General features: G+C 41.3%; 1 protein-coding gene and 1 non-coding gene across 19 annotated transcripts in view; both read right to left on the bottom strand.

Moving 5' to 3' along the window:
• LOC105469230 (trinucleotide repeat containing adaptor 6C) overlaps positions 1-15641 on the bottom strand; it is a 154243-nt gene that overhangs the window by 38590 nt on the left and 100012 nt on the right. For all 18 annotated transcript variants that reach the window (XM_071081709.1, XM_071081710.1, XM_011720024.3 and 15 more), the window contains 2 exons: positions 7576-7791; positions 3320-3486 (listed from right to left, as the gene is read on the bottom strand). In XM_071081709.1, the coding sequence (XP_070937810.1) occupies positions 3320-3486; positions 7576-7791 (383 nt within the window). The remainder of the gene's footprint in view (positions 1-3319; positions 3487-7575; positions 7792-15641) is intronic.
• LOC112424535 (U6 spliceosomal RNA) lies at positions 4182-4293 on the bottom strand. The gene has a single exon (XR_003015315.2). It is a non-coding gene; the product is annotated as a U6 spliceosomal RNA (small nuclear RNA).

Raw genomic sequence — 15641 nt, 5'->3', positions numbered from 1 at the left:
CATTTGCAGGTTGGTATATGTGTGCAATTTATGAACTTAAAAAAAGCAAGATAATTATTTCTCTTTCCCAGATAATTTAGTTCATCACAAATATATATTATTTTTACTATCCAATAATTCTAAGTGCTCCCTTGAACATAGCCCTGTGTGAAGTTTACTAAAAATTATTTACACAGTTTTTGCCCTTTTCTGAGCTTTATTCTGAAAAATGATAAAATGAGGGGGGTTTATTCCAATGAATAAACAGGCAGCAAGAAGAAAGAGAGAAAAAACCTGTTAGTTTTATTAACTATTTGTTACGTATAGCTCACAGGGTAGAGAAAACGAGTAAGGAGGAAAATGTCAGTGAAGGAGAGGATGAGGAAAAAGGTCAGCTACAGAAAGAGCAGTGTCGGGGGGAGGGCATGGCACCACAGAGGAGCCAGGAGGCTTCTCAGTAACTTCCCTCTGGCCGGGCACGGTGGCTCACACCTGTAATCCCAGCACTTTGGGAGGCCGAGATGGGTGGATCATGAGGTCAGGAGATGAAGACCATCCTGGCTAACACGGTGAAACCCCGTCTTTACTAAAAACACAAAGTATTAGCCGGGCGTGGTGGCAGGCACCTGTAGTCCCAGCTATTCGGGAGGCTGAGGCAGGAGAATGGCGCGAACCTGGGAGGTAGAGCTTGCAGTGAGCCAAAATCGCGCCACTGCGATCCAGCCTGGGCAACAGAGCGAAACTCCGTCTCAAAAACAAAACAAAACAAAACATTCCCTCTGAGCCTATAAATGCAAAGGTTCTGATGATGATATGAAAAATCATCATATCTGATAATATGAAAAAAATCCCCTTCTAAAAATATTCTTCATAGTGTTTTTCACAATTGAGCCTGCCACAGTTATACCATGGAGCACATGGAGCTCTACAAACAGGCTTTCTTTCCTCAAGGAACTAGCTTATTTGGGGGCTATTTTAATCATTACTATGCGGCCAGAGCCAGATCAGCCAATATTTTAATTTACCAATTTGGTATTTTTGGTCCCATCATTAACTGGATTATTTGCCAGCCCAACTGTAAAAAAGATTCTTTCTGATGTCTGTAATCACTTCTACTACTCATGAGCGGAAAGCTCTGATTTTAGTTTCTGGTTTCTGCTGATTATTAACTGAATGCTTTTTTAAACTACATTTTTTTGAACATGAATACCTTCACATGATTCAAAAGCATAAACAAGGTATAAAGAAAGTTTTCATCTCATGCCGCCCCATTTGCTTAGTTCCTGTTCTCTCCAAGAGGAGACTACTCATAGCAGTTTCTTATTTGCCCTTCCAGAGAATTTAGAACATTCTGTAGAAGCTAATACACTATGTGTCATGCATGCACACACACAAATGCACACACACAAATACACACACGCACGGTTTTCTTCCTCCTACCTCACAAAATAGGGTGTGCACTGTACATGTTTTTCTGCACCTTGCTTTTCATTTAACAATGTACTTTAGTGATCCTTTCATATCAATACATATATAGAATTTCCTTTTAAATAGTTTTGCATAATGTAGAAATGACAATTAACTTGTTACTCCACCAATGTACATTTAAACCATTTTTATCTTTTTACTACAAAAATGCTGCAATACAAAACTGTATAAATGCCACAAAGTGAGACTCTTGTTTCTACAGAAAAAATAAAGAATAAAATTAGTTGGGCAGAGTGGCATGCACATGTAGACCCAACTACTCAGAAGGATGAGGCAGGAGGACAGTTCGAGCCCAGGAGTTCAAGGCTGTACTCCAGCCTAGGTGACACAGCAAGACTCTGTCCCTAAAAAAATTTTTTTAAATAAAAAAATCAAAATGTTGGCTTTCTGCAGGTCTGAGAGCTGAAAAATGGCAGGCATCTCTGAGTGCTGTCTGGAACTGCACTGCCTTCCTGTGAGTCTGTGTCTAGGACCACTGGTGCTCCTTCTCTGTGGACCAGCTACTCTTCACATTCTGTGATTTTTTTTTTTTTTCTGGCTGATTTTTTTTTTTTTTTAATCAGTTTCTAGGACTTTACGTATCAGGGAGATCAGCCCTCTCTATGATATGAGTTATAAACATATTTTTCCAGTTTGCTATTTTTCTTTTGACTTTGATTATGGTATTTTCTGTCATGTACAGTTTTTATATTTATCTATTGACGCAAAAGATTTTCCTTTATGCCTTTTAGATTTTGGTCATAGTTAGATAGGCCTCTCTAACTCCAAAATTGTTTTTAATGTTTTTTCACATTTTTATATTTTTAATATTTCAATTTGTGACCTACTTGAAATTCAGTCATGCTGAATGTGGACTGAAATGGGCAGTCATCCAGAAAAAAAAGAGATACATGTCTCATGTATCTCACATATATATGAGATGTGTATCTCAATTTTTTCTAGATGACTGCCCATTTGTGTCTTTTTTTTTTTTTGAGAAGGAGTCTCGCTGTGTCGCCCAGGTTGGAGTACAGGGAAGCGTTCTTGGCTCACTGCAACTGTAACCTCCGCCTCCCGGGTTTAAGCAATTCTCTTGCCTCAGCCTCCTGAGTAGCTGGGATTACCGGCGCCCACCACCACGCCCAGCTAATTTTTGTATTTTTAGTAGAGATGGGGTTTCACCATGTTGGCCAGGCTGGACTCGAACTCCTGACCTCAAGTGATCCACCCACTTTGGCCTCCCAAAGTGCTGGGATTACAGGCGTGAGCCACTGTGCCCGGCCTGCCCATCTGTTTTAAGACTTCTTAACCATCTGTCTCAAACTTTTTGGTCTTAGGACCCTATAAAACTCTCTTAGAGACTGAAGATCCCAAAGAACTTTTGTTTATATGATTTGTGTCTTTTGCTATTTACTGTATTAGAAATTAAAACTGAGAAAATTTAAAAATATTTTGTTTAAAAATAACAAAGTCATTACACATTAACCTAACATTTTTAAATAAAAAGTAATTAATTTTTCATGAGAAGGGTGGCATTGTTTTGCCTTTTGGCAAATCTCTATGTCTGGTTTAAGATAAATGGCTGGATTTTCATGTCTGTTTCTGCACCTTCTCTGCTATAATAAAGATCTCTGAACACCTCTACCCTATGCTGGAGAGAGATTTCAAATGAGTAAGACAGTCTTAGTACTGGCATGATAATAGTTGTGACCTTGCTTACTCCCCTGAAAGGGTCTCTGGGACCTCCAAGGGTCCTAAGACTACTTTGAGAACCTCAGGTCTATCTTTTCATCTGATTAACTGGATACTGAATGTGTTTGAAGTACCTTTGGTTTTCAGGGTATACCATCTTTAAGAATGTTGTACGCATTACCTTTTGAAGTCCTTTTCTGGGGGCATTCCCCCAGGAGCTGCAGGAGGAGGTGCTTTCTTGGGAAGCAGCATTATTCCACACGTCCCCTTCTTCATCCTCCCACTGGCTGGTACTGAGGTTCATTTCATCCCCACCACTGCCCCAGCCTTCTTGCATAGATTTTGAAGCTAGAAATAGAGCAAACATGAACTTATCAAATTCACGTTCCTAACGCGGACGATGCTTCCACTATAACAAATAATTTAGGGGAGGCGGGACAAATGATGCACTGCAATCTACCTTTTTATGCCTTCATTTCTCCCAGATCTCAGAATTGAATTTCTTCTGCTACATATGTAAATAAACATGTATATGTATATAATTTTTCCTTCAAACACCAGCTATTTGTACTCTGTGCTGTTCTAAACTTTCTTAACCAACTATAGATCATTCTGAAACACAAACATGCTAAGAACAAATCCTGGGGCCACCAGGGAAGGTGGCAATCTCTACATGGTATGAAAAGGCTACAGAAATGTAGATTCCTAAAACATTTCATTGTCCTGTGTGGTTTTTAAAATTTGTACATTTTTTCTTTTTTTGAAACAGGGTCTTGCTCTGTTGCCCAGACTACAGTACAGTAGTGCAATCATAGCTCACTGCAACCTCGAACTCCTGGGCTCTAGTGATCCTCCTGCCTCAGCCTCTTGAGTAGCTAGGACTATAGGCATGTACCACCACATCCAGCAAAATTTTTCTTTTTAATAGAGATGGTGTCTCACTATGTTGCCCAGGCTGGTCTCAAACTCTTGGGCTCAAGCGGTCCTCCTGCCTCAGCATCCCAAGTGTTGGGATTACAGGCATGAGCCATCACAAGTGGCAGGAAAATCTGTAATGGGATGCTTCATAAATCTGTATCTCATCTGTGCATAGGAGCCACACTAGTCTTCTCTGTATTGTTCCAGTTTTAGTACGTGTGCTGCTGAAATGACCACCTCTGTCTGATTCTTAATCACTGCTTGATCCAAACCTGTGAGGATTAAGTGACACAGAGCAGAGCTTCTCAAACCTGCCCACTCATGACAGTCAGCTGGATCACGTGCAGTGTGGCAGGCCTGAGGTCGGGCTCGACAGGCTGCATTTCTAACAAGCCCATAGGAGATGCTTACAGACTAGCAGGATGGAGGTCTTAGGCAGATGGAGCTACAAAGTGACTATTGAGTTTCCACTTCAGATATTGTTTTTCCCTCCTTTCTTAAAATACAAAGTGATTTTCGTTATCAAAATTACCCCAAATTTTCACTTCTTGGAAGAATATGCAGAAGGGCAAAGACTAGGTAATAGCGCAATTAGCTGGGTCTTTAATGAAGATATAATGCTGATAAACATACAGAATAGGCACATAACTGTGCCTCCAAGGAAAAATTCTCAAGATAGAATACACTGCCTCAAAATGGCACATGAATCTAAATACTCAGAAATTCCCCTATCCTTTAGGTTTGTAACAAAAAGTAATATAAATGGAATACTTTGAGCAGAGTGGTGGCTATATGGAACACACTAGCGAGCATTAGCAAAAAAACAAAATATAAAAGCAATAAAGTTGCATTTTAATATCTAGGACATCTAATAATGTCCAAAGAAAAGATGAAGCTTCGGGCCGGGCGCGGTGGCTCAAGCCTGTAATCCCAGCACTTTGGGAGGCTGAGGCGGTTGGATCACAAGGTCAGGAGATTGAGACAACCCTGGCTAACACGGTGAAACCCCGTTTCTACTAAAAACACAAAAAACTAGCCGGGCGTGGTGGTGGGCGCCTGTAGTCCCAACTACTCGGGAGGCTGAGGCAGGAGAATGGCGGGAACCCGGGAGGCGGAGCTTGCAGTGAGCTGAGATCCGGCCACTGCACTCCAGCCTGGGCAACAGAGCCAGACTCCATCTCAAACAAAAACAAAAACAAAAAAGATGAAGTTTCTGCAGTTATGTGAACAATTAGTTTTTTTTTTTTTTTTTTTTTTTTTTTTTGAGATGGAGTCTCTGTCTTCCAGGCTAGAGTGCAGTGGCCTGATCTTGCCTCACTGCAACCTCCGCCTCCCGCGTTCAAGTGATTCTCCTGCCTCAGCCTCCTGAGTAGCTGGGATTAGAGGTGCCCGTCACCATGTCCAGCTAAGTTTTGTATTTTTAGTAGAGACGGGGTTTCACCTTGTTGGCCAGGCTGGTTTCGAACTCCTGACCTCAGGTGATCCACCCACCTCGGCCTCCCAAAGTGCTGAGATTATAGGTATGAGCCACCATGCCCAGCCAGAATTAATTTTAATATCAGATTTAAATCAGTAATCTTATATTCATGTTAATATTACAAATATCACATTGCAAAACACCCATATATTATAAGAATTCCACGTGGTATACATAATCTGGACATTTACAAGGATATTTATTACCTGCAAATTTGCTACACTTTCACAAAATGGGAGGAAAATGTACAATTTTTTTATTTTTTCAAGTTGTTTAGGGATAAATAACTTGAAAACAAACATGGCGAATTCCACCCAAAGTGGAATTCTGTTGACAAGATGAAAGCAGGGCAAGATGGCAAGATATGTTAGGCTGCTGTGAGGTAAAACGTATTTTCAAAAACTTATCTCAAGAAGATGACAAGGCCGGGCAAGGTGGCTCAAGCCTGTAATCCCAGCATTTGGGAGGCCGAGACAGCGGATCACGAGCTCAGGAGATCGAGACCATCCTGGCCTACACGGTGAAACCCCGTCTCTACTAAAAAATACAAAAAAAAAACTAGCTGGGCGAGGAGGCGGGCGCCTGCAGTCCCAGCTACTCGGGAGGCTGAGGCAGGAGAATGGCGTCAACTCGGGAGGCGGAGCTTGCAGTGAGCTGAGATCCGGCCACTGCGCTCCAGCCTGGGTGACAGAGTGAGACTCCGTCTCAAAAAAAAAAAAAAAAAAAAGATGACGACATGCGGCCGGGCGCGGTGGCTCAAGCCTGTAATCCCAGCACTTTGGGAGGCCGAGGCGGGTGGATCACGAGGTCAGGAGATCAAGACTATCCTGGCTAACACGGTGAAACCCTGTCTCTACTAAAAATACAAAAAAACTAGCCGGGCATGGTGGCGGGCGCCTGTAGTCTCAGCTACTCGGGAGGCTGAGGCGGGAGAATGGCATGAACCCGGGAGGCGGAGCTTGCAGTGAGCCGAGATCATGCCACTGCACTCCAGCCTGGGAGACACAGCGAGACTCCGTCTCAAAAAAAAAAAAAAAAAAAAAAAAAAAAAAAAAAAAAAAAGAAGATGACATGCTTTATCTTTCTTGCTCAGTGAAATAGCAGGTTTAAATTACTTAATGTGGCAGGTACAAGAATACTGCTGAAGTAGTGTGGGCATTACCAGGAGAATCAAACATAATATGCTGGTTGCTTTGATTCTTGCATTTATTTGTATTATTATAAAAGGAGGGCATGGACATCTCTTAAAACCGCCTTTGTGTTCACGTATCAGGCATGGCAAATATTTTAAAAAATTAATCTTGGCTTTTTTTTTTTCTTAAGAGATGGGGTCTTGCTCTATTGCCCAGGCTGGATGCAGTGGTACAATCATGACTCACTACAGTCTTAACCTCCCGGGCTCAAGCAATCCTCCCACCATAGCCTCCCGAGTAGCTGGGATTACAGGCGTGTGCCACCATGCCCGGCTAATTTTTCCATTTTTTTTGTAGTGGTAAGGTCTCACTATGCTGCCCAGGCTGGTCTCGAACTCCTGGGCTCAAGAGATCCTCCTGCCTTGGCCTCCCAAAGTGCTGGGATTACAGGTGTGAGGCACTGTGCTTGGCCAAGATTCTTGGTTTGTAGTAAAAGCGTAAATATAATGAGGAAAGTATCCTAAAACTCTAATTTTTTTTTTTTTTTTTGAGACGGAGTCTTGCTCTGTAGCCCGGGCTGGAGTGCAGTGGCCAGATCTCAGCTCACTGCAAGCTCCGCCTCCCGGGTTTACGCCATTCTCCTGCCTCAGCCTCCGGAGTAGCTGGGACTACAGGCGCCCGCCACCTCGCCCGGCTAGTTTTTTGTATTTTTAGTAGAGACGGGGTTTCACCGTGTTAGCCAGGATGGTCTCAATCTCCTGACCTCGTGATCCGCCCGTCTCGGCCTCCCAAAGTGCTGGGATTACAGGCTTGAGCCACCGCGCCCGGCCAAAACTCTAATTTTTAAAATTCAATACTTTGAGTCATTTCTAAATTGCCAGATCAGGGCAAGCACGACGCTAGGCTTACCTGGTTTGCACAGGGCTGAGGCAGCACCAGGTGCGCCAGCTCTTCCAAACGCCACTGGTGGTTCGGCAGGGTGATCTCCCCACCCGCTACCACTGCTGGGTGGCTTCCCCCACGCTGCTGTGCCATTATCCACCAGGGGAGAAGGGGAGGATGGTTCTCCCCAAGAGTTTTCAGTCTTTGAGTGAACATGAGGCATTTCTCCCCAGCCTGATGAAACTGAAAAAGGTTCCAAGGGGTAGAGAAAATAATGAAAGTGCATCAGAGAAAAGTAAAAATATAATTCAGTTTTCAATTTCAAAATAATTTCAAGATAATCTATCCTTAGAATAGCCCTTAGTAGAAAACTTAAAGGAGGCAAATGTATTACATGTAATCCGATTTGTTTAGCTTTGTATTTTAAACTTTTTATTTATTTATTTTTGTTTAGAGACGGTGACTCACTGTGTTGCCCAGGCTGGCCTCAACTCCTGGGCTCACTCAATCCTCCTGAGTAGCTGGGACTACTGGGGCGTGTCACTGCAAATGGCTTGTTTAGCTTCTTAAAACTGGTCAGATGCTGTGGCTCATGCCTGTAATTCCAGCACTTTGGGAGGTGGGTGGATTACTTGAGGTCAGGAGTTTAAGACCAGCCTGGCCAACATGGTGAAACCCAGTCACTACTAAAAATACAAAAATTTAGCTGGGTGTGGTGGCACACACTTGTAATGCCAGCTACTGGGGAGGCTGAGGCAGGAGAATCTCTTGAACCCAGGAACCAAGTAGTTATGTTTTGTGAAGTCCTAAGTTATACTTTGGCAACCCGGGAGGCAGAGGTTGGAGTGAGCCAAGATTGTGCCACTGCACTCTAGCCTGGGCAACAGAGCGAGAATCTGTCTCAAAAAATGAAAAAATAAAAAATTGCCATTTTCTAACTCCTGACCACTACCCATTTACAACTTTAAAAGTCCATTAAACATTAAAGCCTATTCAATTGTCAGCATTTGCAACACAGTAGGGTTTAGAAGAATAGTTTAAAACTATGGTTAAAAGCTTGTTTACTTATTGTATTATATGTAATGACATAAAAGATATCATTCTAAGAAAAATTTGTGAGTTGCAAATATATACTGAAATATTATTCTTGTTTATCTTTTGACCATCATAGACACAGATCACCTTATCTGGGCAAAGAAATGAGAAGACGGCAGATTAAACACATAAAGGTGAAGTCATAACTGGAAAATGCAGATGGTTCCCATGGTACCACCCACAAGCTGAGGGAGATCTGAGGTTTCTGTCTTAGAAGGCAGATGAGACTTGAATTACAGATCAAAGTAGTTCCTATAGGTACTCTGGGAGGGTTTTTCAGGAACCCTTTCATTCCTCTGCCAAGTCCTGTTGCAACAGCATCCTCAGGAATTGGTCTCTTGTGGAAACAGGTTAGAGACGCATATAGAAGCCTGTGGCATCACAGGTGACACTTGACAACATGGGTGTGAACTTTAGGGATCTACTTATACACAAATTTTCTTCCACCTCCACCACCCCAGAGATAGCAAGACCAAGGCCCCCGCTTCCTCCTCAGCCTCTTCCTCAACATGGTGATGATGAGGATGAAGACCTTTATGATGATCTACTTCCACCTAATGAATAGTAAATATACTTTCTCTTCCTTACATATATACATATATATATGTGTGTATTTTTTTTTTTTTTTGGAGACAGAGTCTTGCTCTGTTGCCCAGGCTGGAGTGCAGTGGCACCATCTTGGCTCACTGCAACTACCGCCTCCCGGGTTCAAGAGATTCTCATGCCTCAGTCTCCCGAGTAGCTGGGACTACAGGCATGCAACAACATGCCCGGATAATTTTTGAATTTTTAGTAGAGACAGGGTTTCACCATATTGGCCAGGCTGGTCTTGAACTCCTGACGTCAAGTGATCCGCCTGTCTTGGCCTCCCAAAGTGCTGGGATTACAGGCGTGAGCCACTGCACCCAGCCTTTACAATTTTCTTAATAATGTCTTCCATTCTCTAGCTTATCTTATTGTATAAAACTCTGAAGGCATAAAAAAGTATGTGTTAACTGACTGTTTGTTATCAATAAGGCTTCTGGTCAAGTAGCTAAGTTTTTGGGAAGCCCTAATTTATACTTTTGATAACCCTAATCCCAAACTGTTCAAGGGCCAACTGTATTATCTACAGGCACAAAAGAGGTTATGACACCAGGTAACAAGGAGGATTTCCCCATGCCCTTCACTCTTCAGTACAAAAAACATTTTATATTGCATAGGTCAATCTTATTTTTCCAAATCAACTCAAATTCTAATCTTTTGCTTCAAATTCTAATCTTTTGCTTCTGCCATAAGCTCACCTGACACTGCTGATAGTCAGGTTGACAGCTTGTAGCAGTTGTAATTTTCATACAGATACATTATGCTCAGAGACAGAAATGTAAATATTTTAAGTCATAACTGTAGAAAGCATGAGACAGTTCAAGAGAAAAGCTTACAGTATAAAATGCAAATAGTTAACCATCAATTTTACATTGTTTGGCCTCAACGTGGATATTACAACATTAATTATGAAATGTATTAATTTTCTGACTAAAAATAGTATGGAATCAGTTCCCTTGATACTCTTTATTCTAAGAAAATGCAGTAAGATGGATTAATAACAAAAGGATATACAACCTAGAAATCATTTTAAATTAGAAGCTCTATGCTGAGCAATATATTATGTAAATAGTTACCAATAACAGGGGAGTTAGCCCTAACCAGTTATCGCTGGCAATTGCTAACTACAATATTAACTTTAATTACACGAAAGACAATAATATATATTGGGAGAAGGAGTTTTACAAATTGAAAGGACAAAATTAAATCAGAGACATTAACATAGCTAATAAAATTATCAAGGTTTTGGGAAGCTAAAATAACTTATGTGTTGCTAAAGCCCAATTAGCTATAAAAATACTAATTTACTGTAAGTAAATAATAAACTCACCTAGAATTTGTTTATCTCTAGACCTCCATCTCTTTGAGGAGGCAATACGTATTACAAATTGTTTAAGTCAAAACTAAGGATAAATACTAAGATTGTGGTAAGCATAGTTAATTGATTTTTGTAAAGAATTTTAAATTCCTCTTAAAGGCAGCAGAAATGTCTAGTGAGTATTTTCATGGAGAAGGCAAACGACTTGCAAGCATCACATTTCAAAATCTTAGAAAGAAATGGAAGAACACTTGCTTACCCAAAAAATGAAAAAACCGAATATTTCCATTTTTATATTTATTTAATAGGGATGGGGTCTTGTTATGTTGCCTAGGCTGAAATGCAGTGGCTATTCTTAAGTGTGATCATAGCGCACTGCAGCCTCGAACTCCTAGATTCAAGCGATCCTCCTGCTTCGGAGTAGCTGAGATTACAGACGCCTGCCACCACACCTGGCCCAGTATTTTCATTTTCAGTTGAATCTTGCAAGACTACAACTTATCTGCATCCTAACAGAAACGCTAGGATGTACCATCTGACACTCTAAAGGTTCTAGAAGAGATGCTAAAAACTGAAATGCAATAGAAAATTCTGACGCAAAACAAGTAGTTTCAGCACATAGAAAATGATTTTAAGTACACAGAATTAAAACAATCTCTACTCTTAAGTGTTTATCATCAGAATGAATTTGGCATCTTTTTAATAATTTATAGGAATTCTTTTAAAGTTAGAATTGATGAGGTAGAACAAATTTCTTACATTTAAAATACTGATATTAAACTTTTAAAAATGATCCTTCAAATACTACTGCTTTTTGCAGAATATTTCTGTACTACGGGGTCTTAGAATCGTTACCTCCCTTCAATTTCTTCAAATTGACAAACAAAGATGGGGATAATAAAACACAGCCAGGATTTTGTAGTTTTCATTCAATTTTAAAATATACATTCATCTTTCCATCGGAATGGAGAAAATATGGCATGCACCCGGAAGCTGGCTATAAAAATGAGCAGCAGATGGAGAAAAGGCCAAGAAACAGGACCAAGGAACAGAGAATCTTTCTCTCACTAAACACTGTTAAGCACATCACATCTTAAGCATTACAGATAATTAAGTCAGTGGATGGAATTCTTTCCTCTATGAAATAAGAAATCAATTCTAGCTTGTTCCATGGATGTCATTTACATGGCTTTGTAAGTGTGATGGGCAGTCCTTTTTGGGAGGAAAGGTTTAGTTGAAAAGTGGCCAATTGTAATTAATTAGAGTATATGATAAAGGACTAGGCCAGACACGGTGGCTCACGCCTGTAATCCTAGCACTTTGGGAGACCGAGGTGGGTGGATCACTCGAGGCCAGGAGTTCAAGACCAGCCTGGCCAACATGGTGGCACACACCTGTAGTACCCGCTACTCAGGAGGCTGAGGGACGAGAACTGCTTGACCCTGGGAGGCGGAGGTTGCAGTGAGCTGAGATCACACCACTGCACTTCAGCCTGGGTGACAGAGGGAGACAGTTAAGACTCTGTCTCAAAAAAAAAAAAAAAAAAAAAAAAAAAAGATAAAAGATTAAAAATGCAATCGATCAGGCATTTATTGAGTGCTTGCTATGTGCTTGGCTTTTTAAGGTGACCTAAATATTAACCTAACCTAAATATTAACCTGACCTAAATATTAACGAGATGAAATTTTTTTACTCATACCAATAGCCTTTAAGCTTAATGTAAATTTACTATGATTGGTTGGGTACTTGCTTATGGAGGAACAGAGCAGAATTGATAGTTGCAAGATCAATAAAACTTTCTTATCTGAAATCAAGATGGGTCTTTATACAGTGAAACTTTATATAGAAGAATTTGTTCATTATACAAGAGTATAGTCAGATGGCAAAGTATCCTACTTCTCTGAAAGTCTTCGTGGTGGGCATTTTACACTTCCGTTCCAAATTCAGGGGACTCTATTTGAGGGTTAATGATTCGGGGTCCTTTCTAGAAGCTGACCATGGGCCTCAAGCTGCACAGCAACTTCCCTTAGAAGAGCTTCTTCTGCCTGCCTTATTGAGTCATCATGTGGAGTAAGTATTAGAAAAGGAAAACCATCTTATTTACTTTTGATTTCACTACATTAATACAGATTTTAATGTGGTAACTCTTTCCTACCGGCATTGGGGGCGGGGGGCACACTATATTTTCTTCTTCTTCTTTTTTTTTTTTGAGACAGGGTCTCCTGTTGTCCAGGCTGCAAGGTGGTGGTGCAACCACAGCTCACTGCAGCCTTAACTTAACTCCCTGGGCTCAGGTGATCCTCCTGCCTCAGCCTCCTAAGTAGCTGGGGCTAGAGGCGCATGCTACTATGCCCATCTAATGTTTGTATTTTTTTTGTAGAGACATGGGTCTCACTAGGTTGCCCAGGATGTTCTCAAACTCCTGGGTTCAAGCAACTCACCTGGCTCAGCCTCCCAAAGTGCTGAGATTACAGGTGTGAGCCACTGTGTCCGGCCTCACACTGTATTTTCAACTGTCTTCATCATTTACCTATTTCGAGTTGAAGGTACCTAAAGCTAAGGCCTTGGCATGTGGGGTTCACGTGTCTCATGCCATGGACTTGCACTGAGAAGCATCTCTTCCTACTTCTGTAGCAGGCTCCCAACTCCCCAGCCCTTGCTCAAGTTCAGCCCCACTTAGCAAACCCCTCAAACACAGGAAAGCAAAAACAACCCAGCCAAACAAAACCCAAGAAAAATCCCACATCCACAAAAAGCATATATCACTCAGACCATTCCTCTTTCAGTAACTACTGCATAGTGCTTAAAATAGAATTACTTCTGGCTGGAGAGGTCAATGGGATCTATTTCTGAAGTTATGTTAAAACAGCTGAGCTGTAACAGGATCTTGCGATTCACTCCATCTGCAGGTGACTGTCTTTTGGTGTAGTTTTTATACTAAAGAATGATAAACTTCCTAGGACAGGAGTCTGGAAGGAAGGCCACTGCTCTCTGGCTTCTGCTGCTGATGAGACTTAGAGAAACAATACACGTCTCGCCTTTGTAGGCAGAAGCTTCCTAAATCTATTTTTTTCCAAGTTTTAGTTTAGTGAATTGGAGATAGGCCTCTTTCATGATTAATGCACACAATCTCTGCTTTTATATTTTATAAGATAATTGTTTCAGAAAACTAAGTTTTAAAGCAAGTGTCACCAGATTAAGTACCCACATGCAAAGTAAAGTATGCCTCTGGCTAGAACCTTCGCTGACTTGTGGGAGCCCACAGGGGTCACCACCAGCACAGCTGGAATACCTGCTATGGCTGAGAGGCATCTCTGAAGAGCCGCAAATAGGCAGCAAAATGAACACACAACAAATTCTAGACGAAGATTAGTATTAGCAGTAGACTCCCTGCCAGTTTTCTGATTGGCATATGTAATATTTTACTTCTAGCCACTGTTGGAAGACACAGTGAGATGTCACTACCCCACTGCTGCTGGTTTACTTGGATCAATTGTGTAATGGCCTTCATATTTAACTCTAAAATTATCTACATTTCAGTGAAATCGGAGTTCAGAGGTGAAATCCCTGGAAGTTCTTGTTCAATTTCATTGTGAGATTCAGAGCCAACTACGAGGCTCCGTTGCTCACTAAATGGTTTTATTAATTAATATTCAATGTTCTCTTGTGTGGCTGCAAGTTGGTTTTTAAGTGTCCCAGAATATTTATGTCTGCGTACGCGAGGTAATCATGGGCTCTGAGTATTTTTAGGGCCTGCTTTCATTCCCTTAGAACACACAAAAATGTTATGTTTGCACTTTGGCCCTTTCTGCCACATCCCACTAACTGGTAAAACAGCAGACTGATTTTATGATGACTTAATAGCTTCGTATGTGCAGCAGAACACAAGGTCCTGCAATTCTGGCTTGCACCAGAGACAGTAATTGAGGCAATGTTGAAGGAGGAGGATGTGTGTGAGCCAGTGTAGACAACTTTACATCCTGTGTCAGGTGTGGCCTCTGGAGCCCTTCTCAGGCAGCCTACAATTTCTGATAAAAAGACAGGCACAGGGATATTTCTCTGGACTAATACTGCTGTTTTATCTCCAGAATGAATCTGAACCAGGTCCAGACAATCAAGTTTAGGAAGCTATACTGCATTTCCTAAAATACTATGTTTTCCTCAGGCTCACAGAAAACTAATTAAAATCAACAAGCATAGGACAAAAATGACTGTACTGTAGCATTCGCTCCTTTAAAACAACACACATACAAAATATGTAATTCGGAAATCATATTTTCTAAGATAGGAGAGATCAATACCCTTAAGTGGTAATGATCAACAACTTAAAACCCAAACTCTGACATAAGTGAAAATTCTACAAATTCAGCATAGGTCAACAGCAAAATTGCATAAAACCTAAAAACACCAACTTTAAAAATAGCAGAAATTTCATGAGGTAGTCACAAGTGGAAGGCTTCTGTCTGGGAGTCCCAATAGCTATGGAAAGCTGTGCAGGCATTCAAGCCAGTGGGCAGCACGGCCTGGCAGGTGCTGAGACTGCTGCTGCCCTTGCTGACCCTGACTGCCCAGATGGCACAGTCCCCAGAGAGGAGGGCAAGGGGCTGCCACCGGGGGTAATGCCACTCCTGCATGCTGTCACCTCTATGAAGGGAACTGGTGTGGAACTGTTAATTCTACAGTCTCAAAGAATAGCTTGGTCTAACAAGCTTGGAGAGTGAAAGGCTATGATTACTTGTAATTCTTAAGTAATCATACTTATGATTTTTGCTCTCACTGCAAAAGAAGGCTTGGTTCATGTCTGAGACTTATACATCACAGGTAATACAGGGCAGGAATAATATTCAGTGTAGCCACTTTATGCCAGAGGTAGAAAAACAGATTGTTATAAATGAAAAAAATGAATAATCCCATATGTTGTGCAATATACTAAACTTGACATACTTTCAGCATGTGAGCATACTTCTACATGGAAAAAAATTTGTGTAACTTTGTCTGTTAATTGGTAAAACTAGATTTTCAACTGCTCCTATAATACTGCTACAACTACAAAGAGCACACACATGCACCGGCTGCAAGAGTTGCAGGGGAGAAC

The sequence above is a fragment of the Macaca nemestrina genome, chromosome 17, assembly GCF_043159975.1.
Source record: "Macaca nemestrina isolate mMacNem1 chromosome 17, mMacNem.hap1, whole genome shotgun sequence".
In the NCBI taxonomy this organism is placed as follows: Eukaryota; Metazoa; Chordata; class Mammalia; order Primates; family Cercopithecidae; genus Macaca; species Macaca nemestrina.
Note: the sequence above shows the minus strand (reverse complement) of the source record. Positions and strands in the feature narration are given on the sequence as shown.